At 44.2% G+C, this 26,975-nt stretch overlaps 1 protein-coding gene across 2 annotated transcripts in view; it reads right to left on the bottom strand.

The window, feature by feature from the left end:
• Nucleotides 1–25,076, bottom strand: part of SSB (small RNA binding exonuclease protection factor La) — a 56,043-nt gene extending 30,967 nt beyond the window's left edge. Inside the window, exons 1-4 of one of the 2 annotated variants that reach the window (XM_069616172.1) lie at nucleotides 24,713–25,076; nucleotides 13,073–13,151; nucleotides 11,358–11,461; nucleotides 10,646–10,820 (exon numbers count right to left, since the gene is read on the bottom strand). In XM_069616172.1, coding sequence (XP_069472273.1) covers nucleotides 10,646–10,820; nucleotides 11,358–11,461; nucleotides 13,073–13,138 — 345 coding nt within the window. In that variant the 5' untranslated portion in view covers nucleotides 13,139–13,151; nucleotides 24,713–25,076. The other variant, XM_069616173.1, reaches the window with a different exon arrangement.
• Between the last annotated feature and the right edge of the window lie 1,899 nt (nucleotides 25,077–26,975).

Genomic DNA, 26,975 nt, shown 5'->3' with positions numbered 1-26,975 from the left:
CCCAGTACTTTTTTCTATGTCCCTGGGTGAGTGGGAACTCTCCCACTCACTCCTTTTACTCCAACTATGAGAGTCTTTTGCATCTCTCCATATTTTGGGAGTGTTAGGCAAGATTGTATGCAGTAACCCTGTGGGAGACTACACCAGTCTTGTCCGCTTGGCATTAGGTAACCCACCTATTGGTATAGGTCTGTACTACACAAGTTGGTAGTGTGACTGAGCAGCCAGACTTCAAGAGGGCTGAGCTGTAGCATCGAAATCCACAAATCCAAGTATTCAAAGATCACTTGCACTTGGTTTTCTAGTACAATAAATAACGTTTTAAATAAGCATTCTTTCAAAAAGGGCAATGTGCAACAATAAAAACACACTTCATAACACGTTCTCAGAATCGAGATAAGCAGGTAGATTTAGCGATGCTTCATACACACTTCCTGCACCCTGGGGTGACTTCAATTACTAGGACAGTATTGGAATTTATATATCACTTTTGTACTTGGTAAAATTCTGGAGGTTGTGGAAAGGAAAGGTTAATGGGAGGAAAAAGAACAGGTTCTCAGAGCATGTGAGCACTTTTTTTAAATCTCCCATAGAAGTCTAGATACAAACTTCACCCAGCAATAATAGTTAAACCACCAATATGCATCACCTATGAGGGGCCGGATGGATGTATGGGTATAGGTCTGTACTACATAATTTGGTAGAGTGACTGCAGCCAGACTTTGGGCAAATGTGAGCTGTAGTGAGGTCACAATCGAGATTCACAGTTACAAGTATACAAACTATGTATTTAACGGTCAGTTTTAAATAAGCCTTCTTTAAAAAGGGCAATATGCAACAATAAAAATACACTGACACTTTCTCAGATTTTAACTAAACAAGTAGATACCCTTTTGGGATGCATCACACACTGGGGCTCCTTCAATTGTTAAGACAATGTTCGGAATTTATATCACAGTTTGAAATACTGCCATTGTGGAAAAGGTAAAGTAAGGAAACAGTTAACAGATTCGCAAGAGCATGAACCAATCTCCCAATGAACCCTAGATTATATATTTCCCAGCAATACAAGTTTACTTATGTACCACCTATGAGGGACACTTCGAGCCAAAGTCAATGGGTTAGAAGAGTCTGCAGGGAGCCAGGACAGCCAAGGCCAATTGGAGCAATGTCTATGGAGCCGAGGCACTTCAGATAGCACAAAAGTCGCACAATGTTATTAGAGAGTTTGTAGTAAAAAGAATCACTGTTTGCCCACAAGCTGGGAGGCTTGTGAGGGGCAGAGCTGGAATTAACTCTGCAAGACGTAGCTACTGCAAGTCTAAAGTGAGCGCAAGCAAGCTACAGATACAATAGGTACCCCTTAGTCAACACAGTACCTTCGGTTTGAAGTGGATCCAGCTGGCTCATACTGGGTTCCTGGGCCTCAGTCGTGGAGACAAGAGGGAGGACGTCTGGGTTCTCCTGCACTGCGATTTGAAGGTCGGCAGCAGCTATGGGCTCTTTCCAATTCAGTGGCACTTCGCGGTTTCAGCTACTCGTCAATAGCACCACTGCAGTGCTTGGACACTTGATGGGCTTCCCTGGCTTCAGGAGTCCAGCACTCTAAAGAAGTGACTGGCTTGGGTCGTCCTGCTTCAGGAGGGTCCTTGGGATCTTCACGGAGGTCTGGTCCAGCTTAAAGATGATGCACTGGATTCTGGTTTTCCTGACCACGGTCACTCGGTTCCAGCAGCAAAGTACAGCCAGCAGGGAGAGGATTTCCAGTAAAGTTAGTCGGTCCCACCAACCCAAGGGAAGAAGTCAACTGTTCTGGGCTTCTCTAGTGGATACGAAATTGGAGATTCAGCAATGCAGCAGGGCTTCACCGGGCAGTTCAACGGTCCAGGAGGTTACAGCAAGCTTCTCTTGTCAGAAGTTTCTTCCAGTGGTCGACTTGGTCTTCAGTTCAAGAAGCCTCATCTTTTATGCAGGTGTCCCCCCCCCCCCCAGTCCCCCCCCCCAATTCATGCACAGCCTAGCAGTCACTCTCACAGCAGGGTGGTTGTCCAGACAGACAGCCAGCCATTCAGGACTGGGTGCATTCAGGTTACCAAGTACAGGGAGTTTCAGGCACCTCCCTCGCTTCCTGCCCTGCCAGTTTCAGCACTGAAGCCCGCCAAAGGCAAAGCTAACAAAAGGGGTTAAACCTGGTTTGGTGCACAGAGCAAAACCCAAGAAAGACCCCACAAACAAAACGGTGCAAAAAGACCGGGCCATTTTGGAATAGTCACCCATGGGTGCTACACTGCAGCTGAGGCTTCAACCTGCAGTGAGAAGCACAATGGTAGGAGAATTAAACCACTTCCACCAGCCATTCAAAGTGGGTAACCTAAAAAAAAAAAATAGGATTAAGTAGGAAAGGGGGCTACAAAGTAAGCCCCCAGCACTCCACATAAGATGGTGCGTGCTGGACCAAAGAGAAAATATTCTTGGGAACTGTAGTTTACCCAAGAAAAGGTATTTAAACCTTAAGAGAAATCTATGCGACACTGCACTGAAGGTGATGTGCGTCACCATACACAAGTAGATGCCCATGGAGTTTGTCAAGACTCCAAAAAGGAAACAAATCCAAATCAGATCAAAACCTCCAAGGACAGCCAGCAAGCTAATCACCCTTGGGTGCATTTCTGTAACCAAGGAGACTAAGCACAGGGAGTCGAGAAACTTCCTTGCTTCCTGCCCCGTCAGACACGCTGGAGCCAGAGGCGGGCTTCAGCAGTGAACCCTGACAAAGATCAAAACGAACAAATGGACCAAACCTGGTTTGGCGTGCAGAGTAAATCTCAAGGACCTTTCCAACAAGAAATAAACACCAAAATAAATAAATAAATAATAAAAAAAAAGGACTACTAGGGCCATTTTGACAAAATGGGCGCCCATGGGTTCAATACTGCAGCAGGGGTTCAGCCTGCAGTAAACGCACAATGGTAGGAAAAAGTAAACCACTGCCACCAGCCATTAATTGTAGAAAGGGTAACAAAAATGTTACATGAGAAAGTAGACAAAGGGGATACTAAGTAACCCCCACCAGCACTATGTAAGATAGTGTGTGCTGGGTCTACAAAGTAAGTTACAAAAAGGTAAATAAGTCAATTTCACTTTACTGCTCTTGGAAACAGTTTAGCCAAGAGAAGTTATTTAAACCTTTGAGAAATCCAAAGGACTTCTCTGTGACACTGCATTGAAGGCGCTGTGTCACAATGTAAAAATATGATGCCTATGGAGTTTGGCAGACTCCAAAAAGTGTTCAAACCACGAGGGAGTGGGGGGAAAAAGGCCTAAATAACAATTTTCTTTTTATAAATGGACCGTCTAAACTGAAGTGTATTATATTGATTTGAGTGGACTCAACGAGGGCCCCTAACCCCAATGAGACTAAACCTGCTCATGAACATAACCTCTCAGAGATGCCAGTTATCAAAACTAGGGTGGTATTAAAAAAAATGTTTACAAATATTCGGTTCAACAGGCCAGAGTCTAGAAACTCATCTGAACAAAATGCACTAGATGAGAAAAAGCTTTTATTTGCCCCATATTGCTGTCTTCCAGGAGTACTTTTCATTGACTGAAAAAATCTCACCGACGCTAGTGTAATGTTCTCCCTCTTCTCAACCTAACAAATCAAGTATCAATTAAGACAAGACAATTATTAAAAACTAGGATTTATTTTGGCAATATAGCATACAAATATATAACTGCAAAAAAAATGTGTACTTTCTTGCGGATTCATGAATATGGGCTGTGGCCTTTTAATAATAATTACAATAAAATGTGTACATTTTAAGAAAAATGTTTTATGTAACTCCTGATACAATTAAAATGTCATTATGAAAGTATCTATAAATACAATGTCGTTTTGTACATACTCATGTTTACTATGCATAAAACGTTAACTTATAGTACACAAACCTATTTTATAAATCTAAAGACATATGTACCGCCAATATAATTACGTAATGCATAAGTAAAATAATTCATAGATACAACTAAGTGGAATACAAAATCTATATACACAACTACTTGTCATCCATTAATATTAAAAACCAAACATGGTATAATTTTACCTTGCTTAATGCACACAAACACTAAATTGACCAATACAAAATAAATAAAAACACAATCAATAAAACAAAATACAAGTTGAAAATATAATAAGTCAGTGGTCTCCAAACTGTGGGGCTGCCTACGGGGGGGCGAAAGGATGCCTTAAGGTGGCATCAAAAAGGAAGTTCAGTGGCTGCTTGCAATAGAAAAATATAAGCAGATCTAGCATCTACGGGGGTACCAGGCAACACTATTTTTAGTTAATGGGAGGGGGTAGTTTACTTAAGGGTGGGGCTCCACATGGAATACCACTGTTATAAGTCTACTTTGGCATACCAATTTCTGGCGATTTTCATAATTATCCTCATGAAGCATTTATAACTTGGAGAACCTTTTTTGGTATTTATACACAAAACGAATTTTTAAAAAAGCAGGAAAAAAATATTTTCCAAGGTTCTAAGCATTGGAGGCAGGGGCCGGCTGTAAGGGGTTATGTGATGGCTATCACACACATTAAATTGACAAAACACCATTAAAAAAAATTACAAAACCCTTATTATATATTTGAAAACCTTTTACAAAAATAAACCTAGTCTACAAACATTAGAAATAACCATAAGGTAACAAAAATGTTATCAATACATAACATTTATCAAATATAATATTAAACACACTGATGTATACAAACATTAAACGTAAAGTTAAATGTACACCGTAGTAAAAACCATAACATTTTTATAATACAACACTATCAATAGAAATTTAATTTGCATTACAAAATATAGATTTTATAATTACAAATATACTTCACTAACAAAATACACAGTAATCATAAAACACAAAAATGATTACACAGTTTAGTAACATTTATTTCAACAAATATCAATACAATTTATGTTACTATGTTAGAAGTCATTCAACACACATTCAATGTACTAAAATAAATGACTAATGCAAAATGTAGTTAGCAACAAAAGCAGCCCAAGTAATCTCATTTTTTATCAAACAACCAATATTTATAAAAGAAAAATTACATCACCTTCATTCTGGCCACTGTACATGGTGCAGCAAGAGGCTCAATAGCCATAGCAGTTGGTCATGGTCAGTCAGAGGCACAAAGACCCATTGCCCCTTACCCACTAGATGTGATCACTGCAGGTGTAAAATTGTTCACGCTTCCAATTCCCCCGATAACAGCAACAGACTACCAATGCTCGTGGGATTACCCTCCCAACCCTCCTCCCAGTACACTCGCTCAGAACGCAAAAATGAAAATGGTATAAGTAACTGGCTCCCCAGCACAGCACCCCCCACAACTTGCCTTCTCCCCCCCCCACAAGCCCCTCTAGCTTGATGCAATTGCATCTTTTTTCCTCCTCCAATATCTGAGCACTCTTTCATCCCAGGACTAGGCGCTGGTTAGTCTGAAACGATTTTATATTGTTGATTAATTCTGTTAGTTATCGTCGAGCAACATTCCCTCCACCTGCTAGTACCCCAGCACGTTTTGCTGGACTCTGTATTTTGAAGGGGGGTGATTTTTTGACTGATCGTCCAGAGTGAATGGGAACCTTTCTCCACATTCACGTATCCTTTAACTCTGATCATGGGCACCCATTTGCTTCTTTTGGGCATTTGTGGAGTCATGCTTTCCACCAATATCAAAAAGGCATCTAAAATGTACTAAAGCAATACACAGCACTTTCTGTGCAGTGTTGCTGGTGGCTCCTAGTGCTTCCCTGTGATTTTCTATTTTTTACTTGGCATACAAGTTACCAAGGCAAGAGGGATCCTACCTGTGTTTTATTCTGCAAGATCAGCATCCAATGTATTCCCCCCCTCCCTCAGCTCTCAGTAACTTTTTGGTTACAGCGACAGGTTTAAGCTGGTGGCAGGGGGCAGTGTACTTTTACACAAACTTTATGTGAACTGTCATCACAGGCCATCTTCGCAGCTGCAGTAGGGGACAGGACACAAGGCACACCATTTGCCCAAAATGGTGGCTGTATTTTAAGCCCTAAAGGAAAGCCCGCAAGGACCCTTTGAGTGACTGGCAGGACAGGAAGTGGGGGGGGGGAGGGGTTGTGTGGGGGGGGGGGGGGTTGAACCAAAATGCTGCTATACTTTGTCCTGCAGTGGGCCAGAGAGAAACCAGATCGGAATGGGAGGCCGACAAGCATGGTTACGCCTGAAACTTTGTGGGCTTCCCAAGCCTACAGCGACCTGATCTAGCTCCCAGAAGTCCCCTCACCAGAGACGAGGAACAAGAAGAGTCACGCCGCAACAGTCTTTCAACCGAGCTTGAAAAAGGCACCAACAAGCCAGAACCGAGAAGCTACTTTGCTGGGCATCTGTCTGCACAAGATCAGTTAGATCCACTGATGTCCCTTTCTTCCGTTGCCAAGACAGAGAAACCAGTGACCAGGTGTGCCGCTGCTTCACTGCTGGACTACTACAGCAACACTTTCAACTAAAGTTACTGTCCTACCCCTGGTACAAACTTTGTTTGCTTGATCTTGTGATCCTCGCACCCCTCCAGATTTCCAATAGAGTTGCACCACCCATTGTACTCCTGCACACCCCTAGACTCAGGCACCACGGATGTGCAATGGGACCAGACAGTCCCATCCCTGGGACACACGCAGGCATCACTAGATCGCAAAAGTAGCAGCTTTCCCGGGCAACTGCCTGACCTTCTATGGTATTTCCTGGCAAGGGAGGAAGAAGGACAAACAATATGGCCAAAGAACAGGCACAAATCTTGTGGCGTGGCCCTTAGCACTAGCCACATACGATGAGCATAAATGTGCAAAACGCAAAAATGTTAGGTTTGCTGCCACCAGCTTGTCTTTAGGCACATATAAAAGTAACCAAAAACCCCCAAGTGTAAAAGATTAGGGTAATAGGAAATGCAGTGTGCACTATATAAAAGTTACCTGTCTGAAGGCCTGATCAGTATCCCCATAAAAGAAAATGAGCAAAAAGGCCAGGGGAGTGAAGCTGAAGGCTTCAACTTCCCTGTAAAAAGTAACAGGTTGGAGGTCAATAGACATATGGAGGGAAAGTTGCCAAGAGAAATCTTGCCCCAACAACTGTTAATTGCCTTTACTAGAAATTAAAATGCATCAACTCCCAACTTGCCATCTTATTTTACAACGTTTACTTAAAGTTAAGTGTAGTGATTTAAAAGAAAGAAAAAATTGCCATTTTATATATAAAAAGGTTATACTTCTAGGAAAGTGTGGACACTCATTGGGCGTCTACTGTATTTGTTAACCCCACTCCGCTGCCTGCGATTTAGGCATGGCCTGCTCTGTCACTACTAACACTTTGAGAACCTGGTCAGCGCAAGGCAAACATTATAGCAGTACCCAAGTCAGAAGATGACCCTAACGATGCTCACCACATGACTCAAAGAAAACGTCCCCAACAGCCATTCCAGGGGTGTTATGTTATTTTGCATTTATATAGCGCCTTATGTACCATTGGTATGGTCTGAAGGCGCTGGTAGGTTGAACGCCCTTGGGAACTGAAGTTCAAGTCAGTAGAGAGTAGGGAAGAGTCAAAGGGGTGTGTGTGTGTGAGCACCGGATGTGTGTAGCTGGTGTGGCATTCGTGTAATAGCTGCTTCTTAGCGGCAGGTGTGGTGGTTGTGAGATCAGGAGTATGTTCGTTCTGGCAGGATTTGTCCAGACAGAAAGTGGCAGCATTAGGCCGGAGAACGCCTGGCTGGGAGGGGGAGGGGGCAATGGGTACCCAGCTGTGTTTACTTGATGGGAGTATGCGGCAGATATTGGCATGAGGACAGTTATACCGAATGGGGTCATAGTATCTGTGTTCTAGTTGAATGGTGGTGTAAAGAAGAGACTAAGCATGTTGATGTGATATGAATGGTTACATGCTCTTTCAAACGCTTCACGCATACTCCAATAATCCGTTTCAAGCATTTGAATCTGTTCCATTTACTCCGTTCCATGTATTCCGAGTTGTTTTATGCACTTCATCCACATAAGTGACCCGTTCCATCCACATATGTCACCCATTTCGTCCATATGCTTTACGCGTTCCACCCATCTACGTCATCCGTTCTGTTCACATACATCACTCGTTCAATCCATATACGTTACCCATTCCGACCGCTCTACGCATTCAGCGTCTCTACTTACTCATCCACTCTACGCATTCTTTCGTTGTAGGCACTCATCCGATCTATATGCTCTACACAACTCACCTGCTCTAGGCGCTTGCGCGCTCTTATTCTCTCTTATGCACTCGCCGGTGCAATAAACTCGCTGGTTCCATACACTCAGCCCATCCGCTCTATGCATTCGTTCTTTCCATGCATTCCTCTGATATATGCACTCATCAGCTCTACTAAGTCGTTTGTAGCTCTACGCACTCACCCGCTCCAAACGCTTCATCCATTCATCATGCATTACATCCATTTAATTAATTTAGATCTCCTTACTGTTTTCGTACGATTTATTCTTATTATCCACTTCATTGCTTTGTTCTACTTTACTCGTTCTATTCTGTATTAGTGGTCGTTATATGTCAATTTCTCACATCTAGTTTGTTGGATTGGTGTCATTGAGATGCTGTTATTCTGTTTGGGTTAGTTTGCGTACAGGTTGGGTTGGGTGGTGGGGGGGGGGGGGGAGCCAGGTTTTCAGTAGTTTGCGGAAAGACATTAGATCCTCAGTTAGGTGAATGTGGGGTGGGAGTGCATTCCACAGTGTGGGGGCCATGGCTGAGAATGATCCACCTAACCTAGCTGAGTTTGTCTTGAGTACGACTAGGAGGCCGGCTGAGCATGATCTTAAGAGTGCGTGGCGGGTGATAGAGTTTTAGCTTGTCTTGAAGATATTGAGGTCCGGTTTTATGCAATGCTCGATGGGAGCTGCACAAGGATTTGAAAATCAACCTTCTGGCCACTGAAAGCCAGTGCAGAGTCTTAAGGGCTGGGGAAGATGTGGTCTCTTGGGCCGAGCGCAAGTAGCAATTTGGCTGAGGCGTTTTGTGCCCTTTGAAGTTTATTCAGTTGGTAAGCGAGGTAGAGGGGGGTTTGCGTAGTCCAGTCTTGATATAACAATTGATGGACCACTGAGAGTCTGTTGGGAAAGGAGAAATATGGAAAGATGCGCTTAAGGGTTTTACGGTGTTAGTGGCAGGACTTTAAGACGTTGTTGACTTGGCGTGAGAGTGTTAGGTCAGAGTCAAGGGTGCATCAGGTTTTTCACCGAGTTAGAGGGGGTCGGTGAGTTGCCCATGGCGGATGGCCAGGGTAGTGGGTGTGAGAAGTTCGGAGTTGCCACATACCATGATTTCAGTTTTGGAGAGGTTTAACAAGAGGTGGCTTTGGGTCATCCAGAGCTCTATGTCAAGGAGGCAGGGTCAGCAGTTGGGTTTTGAGTTCAGGAGATTAGTGGATTGTCATCAGCGTAGTTGTAACACAGGATGTTGTGTGAACGAATTATTGGTGGGAGGGTGATCAATTAGAGGTTGAACAGGAGGGCAGATAGGGAGCCCCACAAGGAGCATGCCTATCAACAGGTCGGGCTTGGGAGGAATACGAGGAGAGTATCGTTATTTGGTACCCATCTTTGAGGAATGAGGCTATCCACTTAAGAGCGGTTCCACGAATTCCTAGGGAGTGGAGGCGGTCAAGGAGGATTGAGTGATTGTGTCGAAGGCGGCAGATAGGTCAAGAAGGATTAATGCGGTGCATCCCGCAGAGTCTGCCGTCATTTTAAGGTCATCCCAGATTGAGGTTAGGGTGGTTTCAGTTCTGTGACAGGCTCTGAAACCTGATTGTGCGGGGTCTGGGAGATTGTTGGCTTCGACAAAGACATTTAGTTGGGAGTAGGCGGCTCGGTCAATGAGTTTGGCAAGGAACCTGGTGTTTGAGATGGGGCGGCAGTTTTTGGGCACGAGATGGTCAAGGGAGTATTTTTTTTTTTTTTTTAGAGGTTTGACATGAACCGTTTTGAATGCGTCGGGAAAGATACCTGAGGAAAGGGAGTAATTTATGATGGATCTTGCATGTTCTCCTGCGCAGGTGGAAGCGAAAATTTCTTTGAGGGTTATTGCCGGGCAAGGGTCTAGCGGAGAGCCGGGCGGTTTGCGGGCAGATAGAAGTTTGAGAAATTGGTCTGGTGTTATTGGACTAAAGGATTCGAACATTGGTTGTATAGTGGTTGCAGGCGGTGGGTTGGTCGCGTGCGGGAGGGGAGGGGGGGAGTGGGGGGATGGCGAGTATCCTGGTGAATGTAACATAACATTTGTTGAAAAAGGCATGAAATTGCTCCCAGTGACGTGGCATCTATGAGTTCACGTGCATTACTGAACATGAACAGATAGTTAACAGTAGGGCTTCTCAGCCATTACTTTTTTTCTCCACAAAATTTAACCCATTCTTAATATCTTGCTGGGAAAACAGATCGGGGAAGGGCCTTTTTGTAGAGTGCCACTGGGCTTCTAAATCCAAATCCAGGTCACCACTTGCAGACAGACCAGAAACCCCACTTTTTCAATTGATGTCCTATTGACCATTACTTACAACATAGACAGATCGGTTCTTAACAGCATTTTTGTATTCTTCTGTTACTTCAGGCAGAGGTTTAACTGGAGATCTTCGGACTTTTCTTTTGTCTTCACTCACTTCCAAGAGTCCAGTTTTTGATTTGCCAAGGGCTTCGGCTATTTTATCAAAGTCGGTAGTCAGACGACTTAATCTAAAGTTAAACAAACTATGTATGTGAAAGCTGTACAGCAAGCTTTATTAATAACAAACTCAATCTGAAAGCATAGTTCAACATCCACCATCTTAGAAGGAATACTAGATAGGCGCGCACACAACCCCCCCAAAAACACAGCAACTATTCTAGATACGTTGATAAGTGAGCACAAGCATTAACAGTATCCCAATACACTGCAAAGGCTATAGGTACCAAACTTATTTGCGGGCTCAATGCAGTGCCATCTAGCCAGAGCACTCTTTTGAAGTACTCATCAGCAAGTTCACAACAAAGCCAACAGTCTGGACATCAATGTTGGTGCAAACTGAAACATCTGTAGTAAGATACCCCTTACTCTGACACCAGAATCTAAAGACAATGTTGTGATGGAGGTTGTCAAAGATCTTTGCACCTCCCACACCAAATTATGTGAAAACCAGCGACTACGGCTACCAACTGAAAGATCTATAATAGAAAGGATGTAAAGCTGCTATGTAGTGAACCACTTCTAGAATCGAAATGTAAATTGATCACCTGTTGAATTTTATCATTGTTTCTAACGGCACCCATCCATCATCCAATTTGATCTGTTCCTTTAGAAATTTGTCTCTTGGCAAATTGTGGTCTCCAAAGTAGTACTGCAAAATAAAACAAAATACAAGGTAAGAGCCTTTTTTAGACAGGTAGTAACCTCAGTCTACTGCAGAGGTCCAATGCCAGCAGAACAACTTCAGTTCCCTATGGAATCTACTCTCCAGGCACATTCACTCTTTAAAAAAAAAAAAAAAGTCTGCTTTATTCCCCAGTCATGATCTGCCAAATGCAGCACAATTGTTTTAAGAACACTTGGCTGTGTGTATTAAGAAATCACCAACAAATAAAGCAGCAAGACTGCTCCAATTCTTTGTAAAATTTACAATCATACAAAGAGTGATTACTTAAATAAACCAGCACCCTTCAACCCAAATTCCCCTCATTTCTGACAAGGTCAGTCCCATTACGCAGCATTGAATGGGAAACGCACAACAAAATACCACATCTGGGTCAGTACTATACCCATGTGCAACACCCAACTGAGGCATTGTAAATTGCAAAAAAACAAGCATATACCGCGGGAGTTCTCAAAAGCAACTCCAACTAGGAAACTAAGCATCGCTCTTTTCCAAGCTACAAACAGGAGTCCAACTGCCATTTTGATCCTTGTGGTGCAAATATCCAAAAAGGAGTTTTGGGCCAAAGCGAAACTTCAAATGCAACAACTTTATTCAAGAGTTGAAATAAAAAAATAAAAATCTACGCCGCCAGAAGATGAGCACAGGAATTGGGCATGGTTGCACATGAAGCACTGGATTACATCCAGCCAATGCACAACCATAACAAGCCAAGGAGTTTATTTGGCTAAATTAATAGCACACAACTATGGTTTCTAAATTCACAGGGACCAAGTCAAACAAAATGAATACCCCAAATCAGAAACCATATTTGAACCAATAGCCTAGGACAGGGCGCAAAATTTCAAGTTGCAAGGTACTAGCCAGCCATAGAAAAGTAAATTGAGAAGTACTTTAGCTTTTCAAACTTAAAACTCCTCCCTACTAGCTTGAGAAATGTACTACAAAATAGAGTAAGATAACCGAACAGCTGTTCAGAATCTTGTAAAAATAAATCAGAAAAAGTTAACCAATACAAAACATGTAATAGCATTACGGGGAGGGAATCTAAACTCATGAGCGGAGCTAAAACTAGTGCCCGTGTATTGGCCATCACCTAGTAGGCAGAAGCTACCCCAACATAACCAGGCACTAGTACATAGCGTTCCATAAATTAATGCGCGCAATATACCTTTTGTCCATTAAATACAATCAATGATGCCTTAAATGTCTTCTAGATGCCTAATGCTTGTTTATAGATATTCCCAGATACAGAACGTTATGTCACACAAGTATGCTTGTAAGGTGCCAAATGGCCCAAGGAGCCAAAAGTAGCCGTTGGTCAAGCTAGCTAACCAGGCTTCTCAGGGCTAAAAGCAGAAACTAAATAGCTCCCAGCAGTATCGAACCCTGATGGGCAACATGTATAATGGCCCAATGATGCCAGCCCATAATTGGAGTGACATTCACAAATCACATCTGTAGCCAATTGCTCATACCTGAAACCCTAACGGCATGATGCGAGTACGGGTTAACCTTTTAATACCCCCCACCCATTTTTTTTAAACAAATAAAATAAAACCCTCAGAAGACACATACCTCAATTTGATCACAAATTTTGATTTCCAGTTCAGACATTTGTTCCTTTGCTCCATTTTCTGCCATTTTTTAAAAAATCCTGCAAACATTAATGAAAGGTTATGCACATGGTAGTAGGATTTCTTTTGTTAACATTTTATTATTGCAGCTGCTGTAAAATACCCAAGCTTACAATCCAAGCTAAAGATCACCAGAATACAAATTCTAGCATTTTACCCTCACATGCAATAACGTTTACTTCCCAAGCATTGCCACCTTTCATACTGCTAGATTAAACCCCAGTTGCTTCATGAAGTGCTGAGGGAGGATCCTTTTAAGGAGTTCCCGTTAGTTTGACTTTAGTATTCTGTATACACGTAAACAGTTGAAAGCTACTCAGCCCTAGTGCTAGGGGCATGGCGGCTTAGTGCTTTCTATGGGCCACAGTCTCCCCTGGAGAGCTGCCGAGAGGCATAACCTGCAAGCAAAGCTGTTGGAGGCCTGGGTCAACTACTTATATCCCGCACAGAGAATCTATAATCCCACCCCTGGCATTATCAGCCTAAACTTCTTTGGTCGCTGCAGCACATACTACTAGAGAGGCGAGGGGATCAGAAGTGAGATCCAAGGGGAACCAGCCCCTATGTCAAGAATCAAGTATCCACACAGTACTCTAGTCACTCGTCCCACAGCATCCTCCAGGGTCCATGGGGATGGAAAGCTGAGAGCTGCAAAGGTGCCCCTCCAACACAAAAACAAAGTTTTTTTTTAATTAAAAATCAAAACGAACCACACAACACAGCTGTCTTCCCTAAACTAAGCTGAAAATTGCATTTAGAGCGAGCATGGTTTAATTGGTACCTCCCTTACGGACTGTGGTTCTTTTTGGCTCACCTCCCTCGAGTTCCAACCTAGGGAACACGAGTCGGGAGCAGTGTAGACAGACAGCGGAAGTTCTTTAAACACCATTAAATTGGGGGAGGCGCGTGGGATGAACACAAGGAGCAAATACTCATTACAAGGTGCAAAATCTGCACTAGCCACTGGTGAAGTGATGAAGGACTCTTGGCGGGTGTGCTGTCTGCATGTGTAGAATCAAGGAGGTAGCAAGTTACTATGTGTGTGTGTCAGTCTAGAAATACGGATACCTCTAATTTGAGACCGCAAACGCATTTTGGTGGCCGTGGACCAACAGTCTCATGCACGATACAACAGAATATATGTTTTCGAGTTTGCCAATGAACGGCCATTTTGATGTAACAAGAATCGCCATTTTGTTTTCTAACCATTTCTCATTGCTTTCTGTTCCTATTGCTTCGCAGTATATTTTCCGCTTACACTGCTCGACTGTGGAACATTGTTGTCTGTATGTGACAAGGACAAGGCCGCAGGGCCGAGAGGCTAACAAGAGTTCGCTGAACGCCAGGAAGAATGCCCGGCTCCCTCCTTAATGTAGCCTTGAAGCAGAGCTGCAGGGCCTTTAATCATTTCACAGCTGCCAGCCAGTCTCGGTGTATGGTAGAATATGTTAGAATAATACTGCTAAAGGCTTGAATTATGCTTTTCTAACGACCCCCTTTGCTGAGCCCGCTAAGAGCATGTCAGCTCCCAGGACGCGAATAGCACCCGATAGATAGCAAGATCTGGAATGCAACTCCCCTCTGTATGTAGTTTGCTTCCAAGAGAAGCGCCGTGTTCTATTCAATAACCGAAAGATGCCCACGCACTCACAAATTGCAAATTGTTACTAGAATAGATGTTTGAAGGGGTCATAGTGGTCGGAGATGTCCATCATCACACCAAGTTCAAAGAAACCCAATAAAGAGGAGGTGTTAAACATGTCATAGCTGATTACATAACTCTTGCACCAAAACACCACATTACAATAAGAAAAAAAATGCATAGAAAAATGAAACCAAAACATAGATTTAAAATCTCCAAGCTACGAGTATACTCAAAGCTTTTTTCGGAAAAAAATATTTCCAAATATATGCTGTGGAGGAGACAAGTCACTTTTAAATTCTTTTTTTTTTTAAATACCGTACATAAACAAAACATAATACAATGATACAATATACAAAGTAGTCTAATATACAAGTAGTCTAATCTTTAGAAGAACAGGGAGGAAAAAATAAAACCCACACACACAAAAGGGGGCCAGAAATCCATAATGAAAGTGAAAGAAACCAAATAAAGGTGAGTAACATGCTAAAAATCAAGAAAGCAAGAACCCTAGAATGCAAATAAACAATTAAGCATAAAGATCATTAAATGCACCCCAGATCTTCCTATATTTGTCAAGTTGATTTTTTGCCTCAAGATATTTCCCTCTCATAGTCAGAAGGGACAAACTCTGCAACCAATCATCAATATTAGGGGAGGTATTACTTTTCCAAAAACTCAGAATGTTCTTCTTGGCTAGAAGAAGGGTTCTATAAGCCCAGAATATTTTACTTGGTCAGTCCAATATCTATTGGAATCAAACCAAGCACACCACAAAGCGGAACTCTAGGTATGCATAAATCCATAACCATTTCTATACTCTGAAAAACACCATCCCAGAATAGTTGTATTTTACCACATAACCACAACCTGTGGAGCGTAGTGCCCACTTTTTACAAATCCAACAAATGTCTGCATTACACAATTTCCTCAAACTCATCTTCCATGGAGACCAGTATAGATAATAGGTAGCTCTTTGTTGTGTATATCAAATCTAGATCCATTTTATATTTAATTGGACCCGTACATATGCAGTTTCAATATCTGACAATGTAATTCAGATCCAAATCCCAATTCCCTCACTGCATTGCGATGTTAACTGAGATGTAGAGGGTGTAGCAAATGTATACAAAGCAGATGCAGACACGTGCACGGTCTATGAAAGAAGTAAAATGCAGGAGGAGCTTGCATTGCAGCATTCAGTGGTGAAAAAAAGCACATCCAAAAGTTCCCAAAGAGCATTGCAGCAACAAATTCAGCTGCTTTCAGCTTATGCAAGCGCAGAAACTCAAATTCATCATATTCTGACCATCATAAATCTGTCCGATTTTCCAGATACCCGCTCTCTGCCACAAAGTCCATGACAAAATACAGTTATTCTGTTTCACAGCCTGGTTCTTCGAGAAGCTGGAATCTGCACACAGCAAATATTTCTCTTCCAGAACTTCCGTTACATTACATTTACCCCACTCCTTCACAACATGCTTCATAAAGGGTGGAGTTTTACCAGTCAGTAACCTTTTATCCATAAACGGCAGAATACCCAGGGGGGGAATGGATTCTGTCTCAATTGTAACCCGACATCAACCAATGGTAGTATAAACGCAGAGTGGTAGCGTTTTATATCAGGATAACCAAAGACACCCAGCTTAATTGGTTTATGGAGGACATCCTTCGGGACACGTGCTCAGCTCCCTTCCCCCCTACACAAATGTATTCAATGCTTTATTGATACTTTGAAGCGGTGGGGGGGGCATGCTAAAGACATAAAAACATTTTGGAAGGAGGGACATCTTCACTACATTAATCATTACATATCCCCACAAGGATAGTTTTAACTTCTCCAACCTACAGCAGAGTGTCTAATTGTGCAATCTTCAGACGGATATTATATGCAATCATAGCCTCAATATCCCCCATTTAAATGAATACCAGGAATGTAAGATCCAAATCAGTCCACACATTTCCAGCCCACATAAAACAACCCCCTATGCAATGAAAGTTGAAAGAAGTCAGTCTTTGCAACATTGACATTATAATTAGAGAATTTACTGAGTTCCTGTAGTGTCAATAGGAGCTCCAGGTAAGAGGTCATCTGCATATAAAAACTTGGAATACCCTCTATATCTGGATGATTCCCAAGCATAATGGCAAGAGGTTCAATGAATAGATCAAATAGTGGGGATAAAGGGCAACCCGGTCTAGTTCCCTTAAGGATTTAAAAAAAAAAAAAGTACTGTTTTTTTTGTTAAATAAAAACCTTCTCTGCATCTATATTTATTGCGGTAATCGCCTCTGCAGAGTCTTGGTAAATAACATCAAGCAATTCTAATTCTCAGAAGTTGTCACTGCTATTACTCCCGCTCACGAAACCGGTCTGATTTACATTTCCGGCGCCCGACATCCCGGCCCTCCGGGACTTGTAATGTCCCGATGGCATCGGGATTTCAGGCGCCGGAAACATTGTTAGTCTGGCAGAAACCCACTGGCAGCACTGTCAGGTTAGCGCCGGACTTGTAATGACCCTCGATATCTAGTATTTCTGCATACAACAAGGAAAGGTGACATGACTAAAGGTCGTGTGAAACTCTATTGAAAGCCATCAAGGCCAAGCCATTTACAGTTTGCCAATGTATTGATTGAGTTCTCAATTTCCTAAATTGTTATGGGCGAATCTAAACCCAATCTCTCTTGTTCATTTAGGCTTGGCATTTCCATTTTGGAAGCTGCTTCGTAATTTGTGTAAAGGGGCATAATTCTGCCTGAATTTTCACAAATGTCTACATTCTCTTTAAGTTGTCCACTTTATTCACAGTAAAAAGTACTTGTCTATTATTCTCTGTTGAATACGGCTTGCTAGCAAGGCCCCCCGCCCCCATTCTTCACCCTCTTCACACAAAGCTTGCCTGGAATAAAGTAACTGTCTCTGCCTTATGGTGGAGTTCACAGTCCAAGGCTTGTTTCGCATGAGTTAAGGCCAACAAAGCCGCCTTACTAGAACAGTCACAATAACGTACCTCACATGCCTTATACTCATCTAATTTAACCATAAGCATCTCCCGTCGACACTTCGATACACAGCAAAACTGATAATTTTACTGCGCAGTGTTCTTCAATGAATCCCAAAGCACTGAAACAGAGTTTACTGAGTGCAAGTTATCCTCTATAAATAATGTTATTTCTGTTTCTATATGCTTTAGAAACTCCAATGCCACAGTTTTCCCATCTCTCAAAACACAAGCAGGCTCATCCAATTTCAACATAATAGGAGCATGATCAGAAATTACAACATCTCCAATTGAAGCATTACAAATGCTTCCCGAAAAAAAAAAAAAAAAAAAACGTGAAGACAAACCATGTGCCAATGAACGCAAAGTTAATTTTCTTTCTTCTACATTAAGATCTCACCATATGTCATGTAAATCCCACATCTGAGAAGGACTTTTCTTGCTTTCAACTCAACATAGGAATTTGCCTGGGCAGACTTATCTTTTTTCATATCAATTGTGGTATTGAAGTCTCCTTCAACTATGAAGTCTGCACAACCCAATTGGCCAGTTTTAAAAAAAAGTCCATTCTCAATGTACAGTTTGAGCACAACATACCTCCCTTCCTGACCTACACATACACCATCGGTTCCATATCTTAATCCCTTTCTAAAGAAATAGACAGCGGGAATTACTTGCAGAGTAACTTGAAAACTCTAACATACAAACCATTCAAGACGTATCACACTCGATCCCCTCTCAAAAGGGTCTCCTGCAAAAATACTATATCTGGTCTCTGCCTGCCTATCATTGATAGTACCCCCTCCACTTAATAGGGCTATTCACACCTTTCACATTCCAGCTCAAATGTTTTTGCAGACATTATTTCCAATGAAGCAGAATCTCAATGTCCGACAGGCCACGCCCATTGACAATATTTCTCAACGTAGAGCACATGCCCCCTCTTCCTCTCCCCCTCCCATCTTCTACTTTTTCCTCCTCCACTCTTGCTTCTTCCATCTTTGCCAAATAGCAACACTAAATGAAGTTCCACCCAAGGAACATCCCAAGTGAATCGCACTGAAGGAAAATAAAAACATATCTTTTTTTATCCCACTGGACCACCATTTGTTTGTGGGTTGGGGGAGGTAGGGGGGGCTGCTTCAAGCAGCCCCCCACCCCCGGCCCCCAAAGCATGGGGCACATGACCATGAACCCTGGGGGCAGATGGCTGACCATCTGCCCCCCCAGGGAATGTAAAAAAAATAAAAAACGAACGGAGGGTGGGAGGGCACATCATGCAGTCCTTCCTAGGAGGCTCAGGGAGGGCTGCATGATGTGCCCCCCCCCCTCCGTTCGGTGTGGGTGAGGAGAGGGCCACCATAAATGGTGGGACAGGCCCCCCAATAGATGGAGCAGTAGGGTTTGGGTACCCTGGGGGCAGATTGGCACACTAATGTGGCCATCTGCGCCAAGCGAAGTTGGGTGAACAAAGAAAATATGAAATTGTAGACTGCTTTTTAGGGGGGGTTGGGGGGGACCCTACATTGCCGGCAAATGTTCTTCTGTAGCGGGGGATCCCCCCCACCCCAAATGGTGGGTCCCACCTCATGCATCCTTCCCTGGCATCAGAGAGGGGGCCCCATCTCATGCATCCCTCCCTGGCGTCAGATGCCCCCAGGGAGGGTTGCATGAGGTGGGGCCCTCCATTGGGGGGAGGGGGGGGTGTGTGCCACCCCCCGTTGCAGTATAACATTCGCTGCCAGTTTAGGGTGGCCCTCAGCCCCCCCTAACAAGCAGCCTACTTTGTATTATTTTCTTTTTTTACCCAACTTCGCTTGCTGCAGATGGGCACATTAGTGTGCCAATCTGCCCCCAGGGTGCCCAAACCCTACTGCCCCATGCATTGGGGGGCCTATCCCACCATTTTTGGGGGGCCCACCCTCCACCCCAAATTGGGGGGGTGTACCTCAAGCAGCCGTTTGTAGGAGGCTCAGGGAGGCCTGAATGAGGTGCCCCTGCCACCCATTTGGGGTGAGGGGGCCACCAAAAATGGAGGGACAGGCCCCACCAGTGGGTGGGGCAGTAAGGTTTGGGCACCCTGGGGCCAGATGTGCCCCTCTGCACCAAGGCAAGTTTCGTAAACAAAGAAAAAAATGGAAAATTGTAGAACGCTTTTTAGTGGGGGCTGTGGGGCACCCCAGAGGGTCTGGGAAGTTTCTAATGGGATGGGGCATTGATCCGCCCCCCAGCCGCAATGGAGTGGGGTGTCATGCAGCCCTCCCTGGGACCAGATATCTGCTCCTAGGAACGGACACCTGAGCCCAGGGATGAGTGCAGGACAGCCCCACCCATTATCTGCCCCTGGGGAGGGCTACATGAGATGGGCCGCCCCTCCAATTTGTCCATGTGTGGGGTCCCACGGGTGTCCTCTTTTGGAAAATGCGCGGGGTTCCCCGTTTTCCTTGCTAGCTTCGACACCCTAGGCCCAAATCCGTAGGTTGCCCACATGAACAAAATGGGCAGTGGGGAAAGGCTTGGGGTTACCCTTTTCCGCCCCTGGTAGGTGCACCCACAAATGTGAGGTACCGTTTTCATCGGGACACCTGTGGGAACGGGTTGTTTGGGGCGTGTCTTGATGGGTGAGCCGACCGAAATGTGCGGAAAATACGTTTTTCCCCACATTTCGAACTTTGCGGGGGTGTCTGGGTAATACATTATGGGGTGATTTGGGCATATCATACCTCTGGATTCCCACGGGTGTCCTCGTTCGGAAATGCATGGGGTTCCCCGTTTTCCCCGGTGGCTTGGACACCCGAGGCCCATATCTGTAAGTTGCGCCGATCGGCAGAGCATCTCAAATTCCGGTCTGAAAAACAGACTTGGGGTTACTTGTGTTTTAGGCTTTCCCCTTGGTGGCCAGGTAGGTGCACCCACACATGTGAGGTACTGTTTTCATCGGGACACCTGTGGGAACGCGGGACGGTAGGCCATGTGTTGTGTGTTTGTGTCGTTTTCATAACGTTTTGTCCCATTTGCTGGTGGCCTTTGTCACACAAGCCTTTGTCACACAACCCTTTCATTTCCCCAAATGTGACCTACATTTAGTCGCTGCTTTAGACACCATACACTTTAACCTGCACAAGTCACCTACCCTTGAAGAGGCCTGCCTGTGCTCTTTCAAAAAAAAAAAATGTATGCTTGCCTTTCCTCACCACATTGGTTTCCCCCGATTTACACATGCTAAGTGCGTCTGTTCAGGCCGTGAGCGTAAAACTCCTGTGTACCATGGCTCAGTGTTTGGCTAGTGGTATTGCTTGTTTTGTAAAACACTATGAAAAAATGTGTGCTGTAAGTGCAAGAGTCGGGGGAATGTAGCGGAGCATTGCTTTTCTCAAAATTCATAGAAGCCATTGCCGTACCAAGCCAACACATACCTTTTTTTTTTCCAGTCATTTTCCCGCTCCCTCCCACCCCCAATCTATGGCAGTTTCCCCTACCTAGTTGTTGCATGACCTACGGAAATCACCCCTTCCGAAACTTGGAATTTTGTCTACTTTTCAGAAACACTTGCCTTTCTGTCCTCCAATTCAGCTTTCCTACCCTTTTCTTCCATTCCGTCCATGCATGTCCAATTGGCAAAAATGGCCAAAATCGCCTACCTCTCACAAAACGGTTGATCACCACATCAAAATATTTTATTTTCGTTTCCACTCAACCTGTTCTTGAAAGCCAGGAAATTTGGGAATTCAGCACAGCAAACCATTCGTTCCTAGCTCTTACAAGGGAAAAAACCACAGGCTTCTTTGTACATCATTTTATTGGCATTTTTTGAAAAAATGCAAAATGTTCGCCCTTTTTGCTTATTTTCTCTCAACCCCCTACAGCAACCCAGGATTCCTGGGCGGCGTTACGACCGCCTACACGTGGGAAATAAAAGAGCCAAATTTGGCCGAGATACCTCAGGTAACAAAAAAGTTACAATAATGGCCGCATACCGAAATCACCAAAAAAAGGCCCTGGCACTGGGGAGAAATACCCATGGCACTTAAGGGGATAATATGTAAAATGAAAACTTTATAAAATAAACACGTTAGGCTCAATTCAAGTAGTATACAACGAGAAATTCCAATGCAATGCATCTCTGCATATTCATTCAACCTTTCATCCACCCAACTGCCTTTTATGAACACCCCACACTCTCACATTTCATTGTGTCCATATTCACAAACGCCGTCAAGAAACCATACCTTTTCCTACCAGGTAATTATCCTCGCAAAATGTATGGACACCCAGCAACCCTACACACATCATTCACACAATAGTCAAACAGTACTGTTAAAAGGATTTCACCCCACTACAAAACTCAAAGCCGTCATAAATAGTCAAATGAAACCCCACTCCTAAGAAGCATTTTTAATAATCACAAGAACAACCCCTCTTATATTTTGCCCTCTTTTATCTCATCTCCTTTTTTCTTTAAGTCATAACCCTTAACTTGAACGAAGTATTAGTAGAGTATCCCAGACATTTTCTACTAGAAACCTTCAGTAGAACAGGTGCCTTCTACCATATAAACTTTTGATGGAAACTAAGACCCGCTCTAGCATTTGGACCCCTTAGACATAAGTACCAACTATAGAACACAGCATCCTTTCCTTATATTCAACGCACTCAAGTCAGGAATCGCACCAGTGTCATGGCCTCTCCTGCATCACTGAATGAGCGCAAATACATTCTAGAGTTTGGGCGAGCACATTAGTATTTCAAAGGTCTTCATGCCCAAGCAGTGTATCTGAGCAATAGAAAATGATTAAACAAAAAGGCTGTGCAGGACACCGACACCCCCAAACTCTTCTGCTCCATAAACTCAACAGACTACTCGCTTAAGGATGATTAGTATTTTTTCTGGCTTTTTAGCCCCTTCATTGAAGGAGCACTTGGCAAACTTCAATTTTGGTGGCTTTGAGTAAAGCACACAAGCTGGTGTACCTCTCTGGCTATACAGTTTCCTGCAGCACTCTGGGGAAGATGCAACCAGCTTCGAGATAAGTATCCAGGCGGCTTACTGTTAAGTGGATTGGTCCAACTCAAGGGAGAAGTCGTCCTTGCAGGACTTCTCTGTCGAGGCGAACTTGGCGATTCTGACATGCAGCAGGGCTTCAGCGGGCAAACCAACGGTTCAGGAGTTGCAGCAGCCGTCCTCTTCCAGCTCGTCTTTGGTTCTTTCGTTCCAGTGGTCGACTGCCTTCCAAGCTAAGAGACTCGTCTTTTATTCAGTTCTCTCCCATTCATTCCAGCCTAGCTGTCACTCACCCAGCAGGGTGGCCGTCCTTGCCGGACAGTCAGCCAGCCAATCACCAGATTGCATTTGGGTCTCCTAAGAGACTAAGCACAGGAAGTTTTGGGCACCCCGCTCACTTCCTGCCCACCCCAGACATTCGGGCGCCAGAGTCAGTCTTCACTCCTGAAGCCCGCTTAAGTTGAATGAACAAAGTGACCAAACCTGGTTTGGCGTGCCGAGCAAAACTCCAGAAGAAGGACCATTCCACAAAGAACTGGCGGAAAAAAAAAAAGAAGACCAGAGTTCAGCAAAAGAGCTAGGGGTTTCTAAGGTAGAGGGGAATTGGCAGATCTCTCCCCAACAGGCCTCATCACCAATACAATCGGATACAACTGGGGGACCTGCCACAGTATTTTGTTTCACAGTATTAAGGGGCATTCGCAAACGTTTCCCATTCATGTTCCAATGTTAATGTAAACTCACCTTCCTATAGTGGCAGGCACATTAGTAATAACGTAAAATGGGCGAAATATGTTAGTTGTTAAGCCTTCCCGTTTTGTCTGGGGGCGGGCGCAATGATTATCAGGGATCCCTGCATTTGGAATGCATTGCCTGCTGGTCTACGCTAGTTCACTTTTGAGAAAAAAATAATTGAAGACTCACCCGTTTCAAGCCTTTGCCTTTCTCTAACTTGTTACTTCATAAACTGAACATCTGCGCTTAAATGCAGGTTTCTGCTGGACTCCATGAGGATTTAAACTCAAAATCGTAATCCAGTTTGGGCTTTCAACACCACGAGTATAGCAAATTACTTACCAATCCAAAAGAAATAAAAGTTGATATTTGACGGAACCTGTCCGTCTCCTATGCAGCACGTACTCTTTTTAAAAAAGGGTGCACTCAAAGCTATTCTGCTGCACACAAATACCACAGTAGTTTTCAGAAAAGGACGAAGACGTGTTGTAATTTAACTAACCGTTGCGCGCAACTTTGGGTGCTTATTTACATTGGAAAGCTGACTGAACTATGCTAAAGAACATATGTATTTTTACAAATATCGCGTAGAAATAACTGAACGATTGGCTGTACCACCAAATTCCCAACTCAAAAGATAAGGATTTATAACTTGGCAGATCCGACCATGCGCTATTATATACGAACACGAGCGAAAATCCTTCAAACGTGAAAGTGTTAAGCGGAACCACCAAATCAACGTAGAGTTGCAGAGTGAGTGAAGAAGGCGGGTATGCAGTGCTGAGGAGGGGGGAGCCCATGCTGGTTGGTCAAGAAAAAGCCCCCCGACATGAACCCATACATGAAAAAACATGGCATGTTTATAATAGGAACATTACGCTTTTGTAAAATCAACGTCAGAGTCACCAAATGGTACTACGTTACGACGATATGGGCGACAGTCGCCAAACAAGCGGTGTCCTTTAGGTTGGTTGTCCATTCGAGTGCGAATCCCCAATATCGACAAACTACGTGATACAGCTTGCGACATGGAACATAAAACTACTTACAACACGCACCGCACTAAAAAAAACGGCGCCTTCGCCTCACTCATACGCGGCGGCATCTCAAAAAGCGCGCTCGAACAACGGAGGCGTCCCAGCCTACCGCCCGGCACATATAATAGCCACGCATGTAAGGTCTCAGTACACTTACCTCAGTCCGACAGTCAGTCACCCGCTTGACAAGAGAGCCAGTGCCGGTTCACAGACACAACTTAGAACCAACGGCTTTACGTCACAGTGACGCAGCGCCCTTATAGGTCGGCTTGCTCTGCCACCCAGTAGGCTCTGCTGCCCCAGCCGGAAGTACAGGAAGCAGCGTGGATTCCACAGATAACATGTGCTGCTGCTGGGGACTGGAACCAGGAACGAACACGCGGATCGTATTGCACAGAAGACTATCATGGAGACCAGACAGCGCATGTGCGAAGTCACTCAGCAACACATATTACAAAGTTACGAAGCCTCTTACCCTCGCCTGACTCTAAAATGGCGATATAGCCTTAACCTAACGAAGTGATCTGAAGATTACCAAAAATAGCAAATATATATGTGTGTGTGTGTGGTATATATATATATATATATATATATGTGTGTATATATTTTTTTCCGGGTTTATCTACCAGAGTGACCATCGCTGGAAGCAACGCTTGAAGTTCACCAATTTAGAGCATCACCAGCAAGGCTTTGTGGGTATGCAAATTAGTCGGAAAGCAAACTTTTTATATACTTGCAGAGGATCAATCTGCTTAGGTATGGCAACGTGCTCCTGAACTGAACATTTTTAAAATCTGTCACTCCATATGCAGCATAGGTAACTGAAATTGGAATTCACTCACTTTTCTCACAACCAAATCAAACAGCTGGATTATTAATTGTTTAGTACTGGAAATTCAGCCAGAGCCACTGTCAAACACTAACAAAGCCTATATGCATCAGGTTTAGCTGATGTATAAGCATAGTTCAGGGACGTTATGTACTTTTGTTAGGCTTTTACTTGCAAAACGTACGGATTTAGGCAGTAGGTTACTCTGGGTTTTGCTATTGCATACTAACGCCATTTTTAAATTGCAGTTGTTGGTGTGGTCTTTGTTGACTCTCTGGGTTGTCAAAATTATGCAGTTAATATTTGTGTCTAAGTGGGGGATGTCTGCAGCATTCGACATCACCCTCCTTTTCAGGCAGCTCAAGGCAGTGATTGAAGGCACCTGTCGTATACCTGTCAACCTTTTTAGTTGCCAAAGCGTGTAAAAAAAGACACTTTGTTTTTGCGATTGAGAGCGCCATTGACCTCTATGGACGGGCAAAGGGATTGGCGGGTGAGTGAACTGACTCTGTGGTGGGTATCACCTGCCAAAAGCGGGTGAATTGACAGGCATGCTGTCATCCCTGATTAGGACTATAGCGAAGAATCCCAATTAGAAACAGAAGCAGGTGGTTGCTTTTGCTCTCACATGCTGGTTTGCGCTTTGCTCGCAACCAGAGAGAGCAATGAAACATCAAAAGTGTCTTTGGGGGTCATTCCGAGGTTGGAGGAATTGTAAAAACGATGCCAGAAGAGGATTACCGGCATCGCTTACCGCTAGGGGCTATTCTGACCAACCAGACCGCTATTTACAGCACCGTAAAGTACGATGCCGTAAATAGCGGTCAGGGCGTGCGCGTGCGACATACCATGCCGGCATTAGCTGCATGCCGTAAACCGGACAAGATCACAAGTGATGCAGCAATGCAAATAACGGACTCCTGAAACCCGAAAATGTGCTTACCGGCATCGCCGACCAGGCGTTAAAAACCCTGAGCAGTGTTTCCAAGAGCCACAGGTGCACACAATCAGCACAGGTGGAGGCAATAGAGTCAGGGCCAGTACAAAAGGAGCACACCCACACACCACACCCCCTCCCACACCAAGATGATACCAATAGTAGTAGCATTACTGGAGCTGGAGGCCCTGCTTGCAATGCCTCAACAACAACAACAGCCCCCACCACAGAGGAGACGCAGGAGGAGAAGGAGGGTGAGAAAGCTCAGCATGCCCCACCAGTGCAGCCAGCCACCGTTACCATGCGGGCAGCCCCCAATCCCTCGCATCAGAGCCACTAACTTCAACCTAACACCTGAGCAGATCCACACCCTGTACCGGCTTGACCGGGACACCATCACCACCATAGTGGACCAGATACACAACGACATAGTGAGCCTCATAGAAATACGCACCGCCATCCCCCCTCTACTGAAGGTAGTGTCTGTGCTCCACTTCCTTGCCACGGGCACCTACCAGCACACAGTGGGGCACATGCATGGCATATCACAACCCTTATTTTCCCGGATACTGAACCAAGTTCTGGATGCCCTCCTCAAGCACACAAGGGAGTACATCTCCCTACCACGGACTCCCCAGGAGATATTCAATACAA

This window comes from Ambystoma mexicanum, chromosome 9 (assembly GCF_040938575.1).
Source record: "Ambystoma mexicanum isolate Mex_15411 chromosome 9, UKY_AmexF1_1, whole genome shotgun sequence".
Lineage (NCBI taxonomy): Eukaryota > Metazoa > Chordata > Amphibia > Caudata > Ambystomatidae > Ambystoma > Ambystoma mexicanum.
This window is presented reverse-complemented; position numbering and strand designations above follow the sequence as displayed.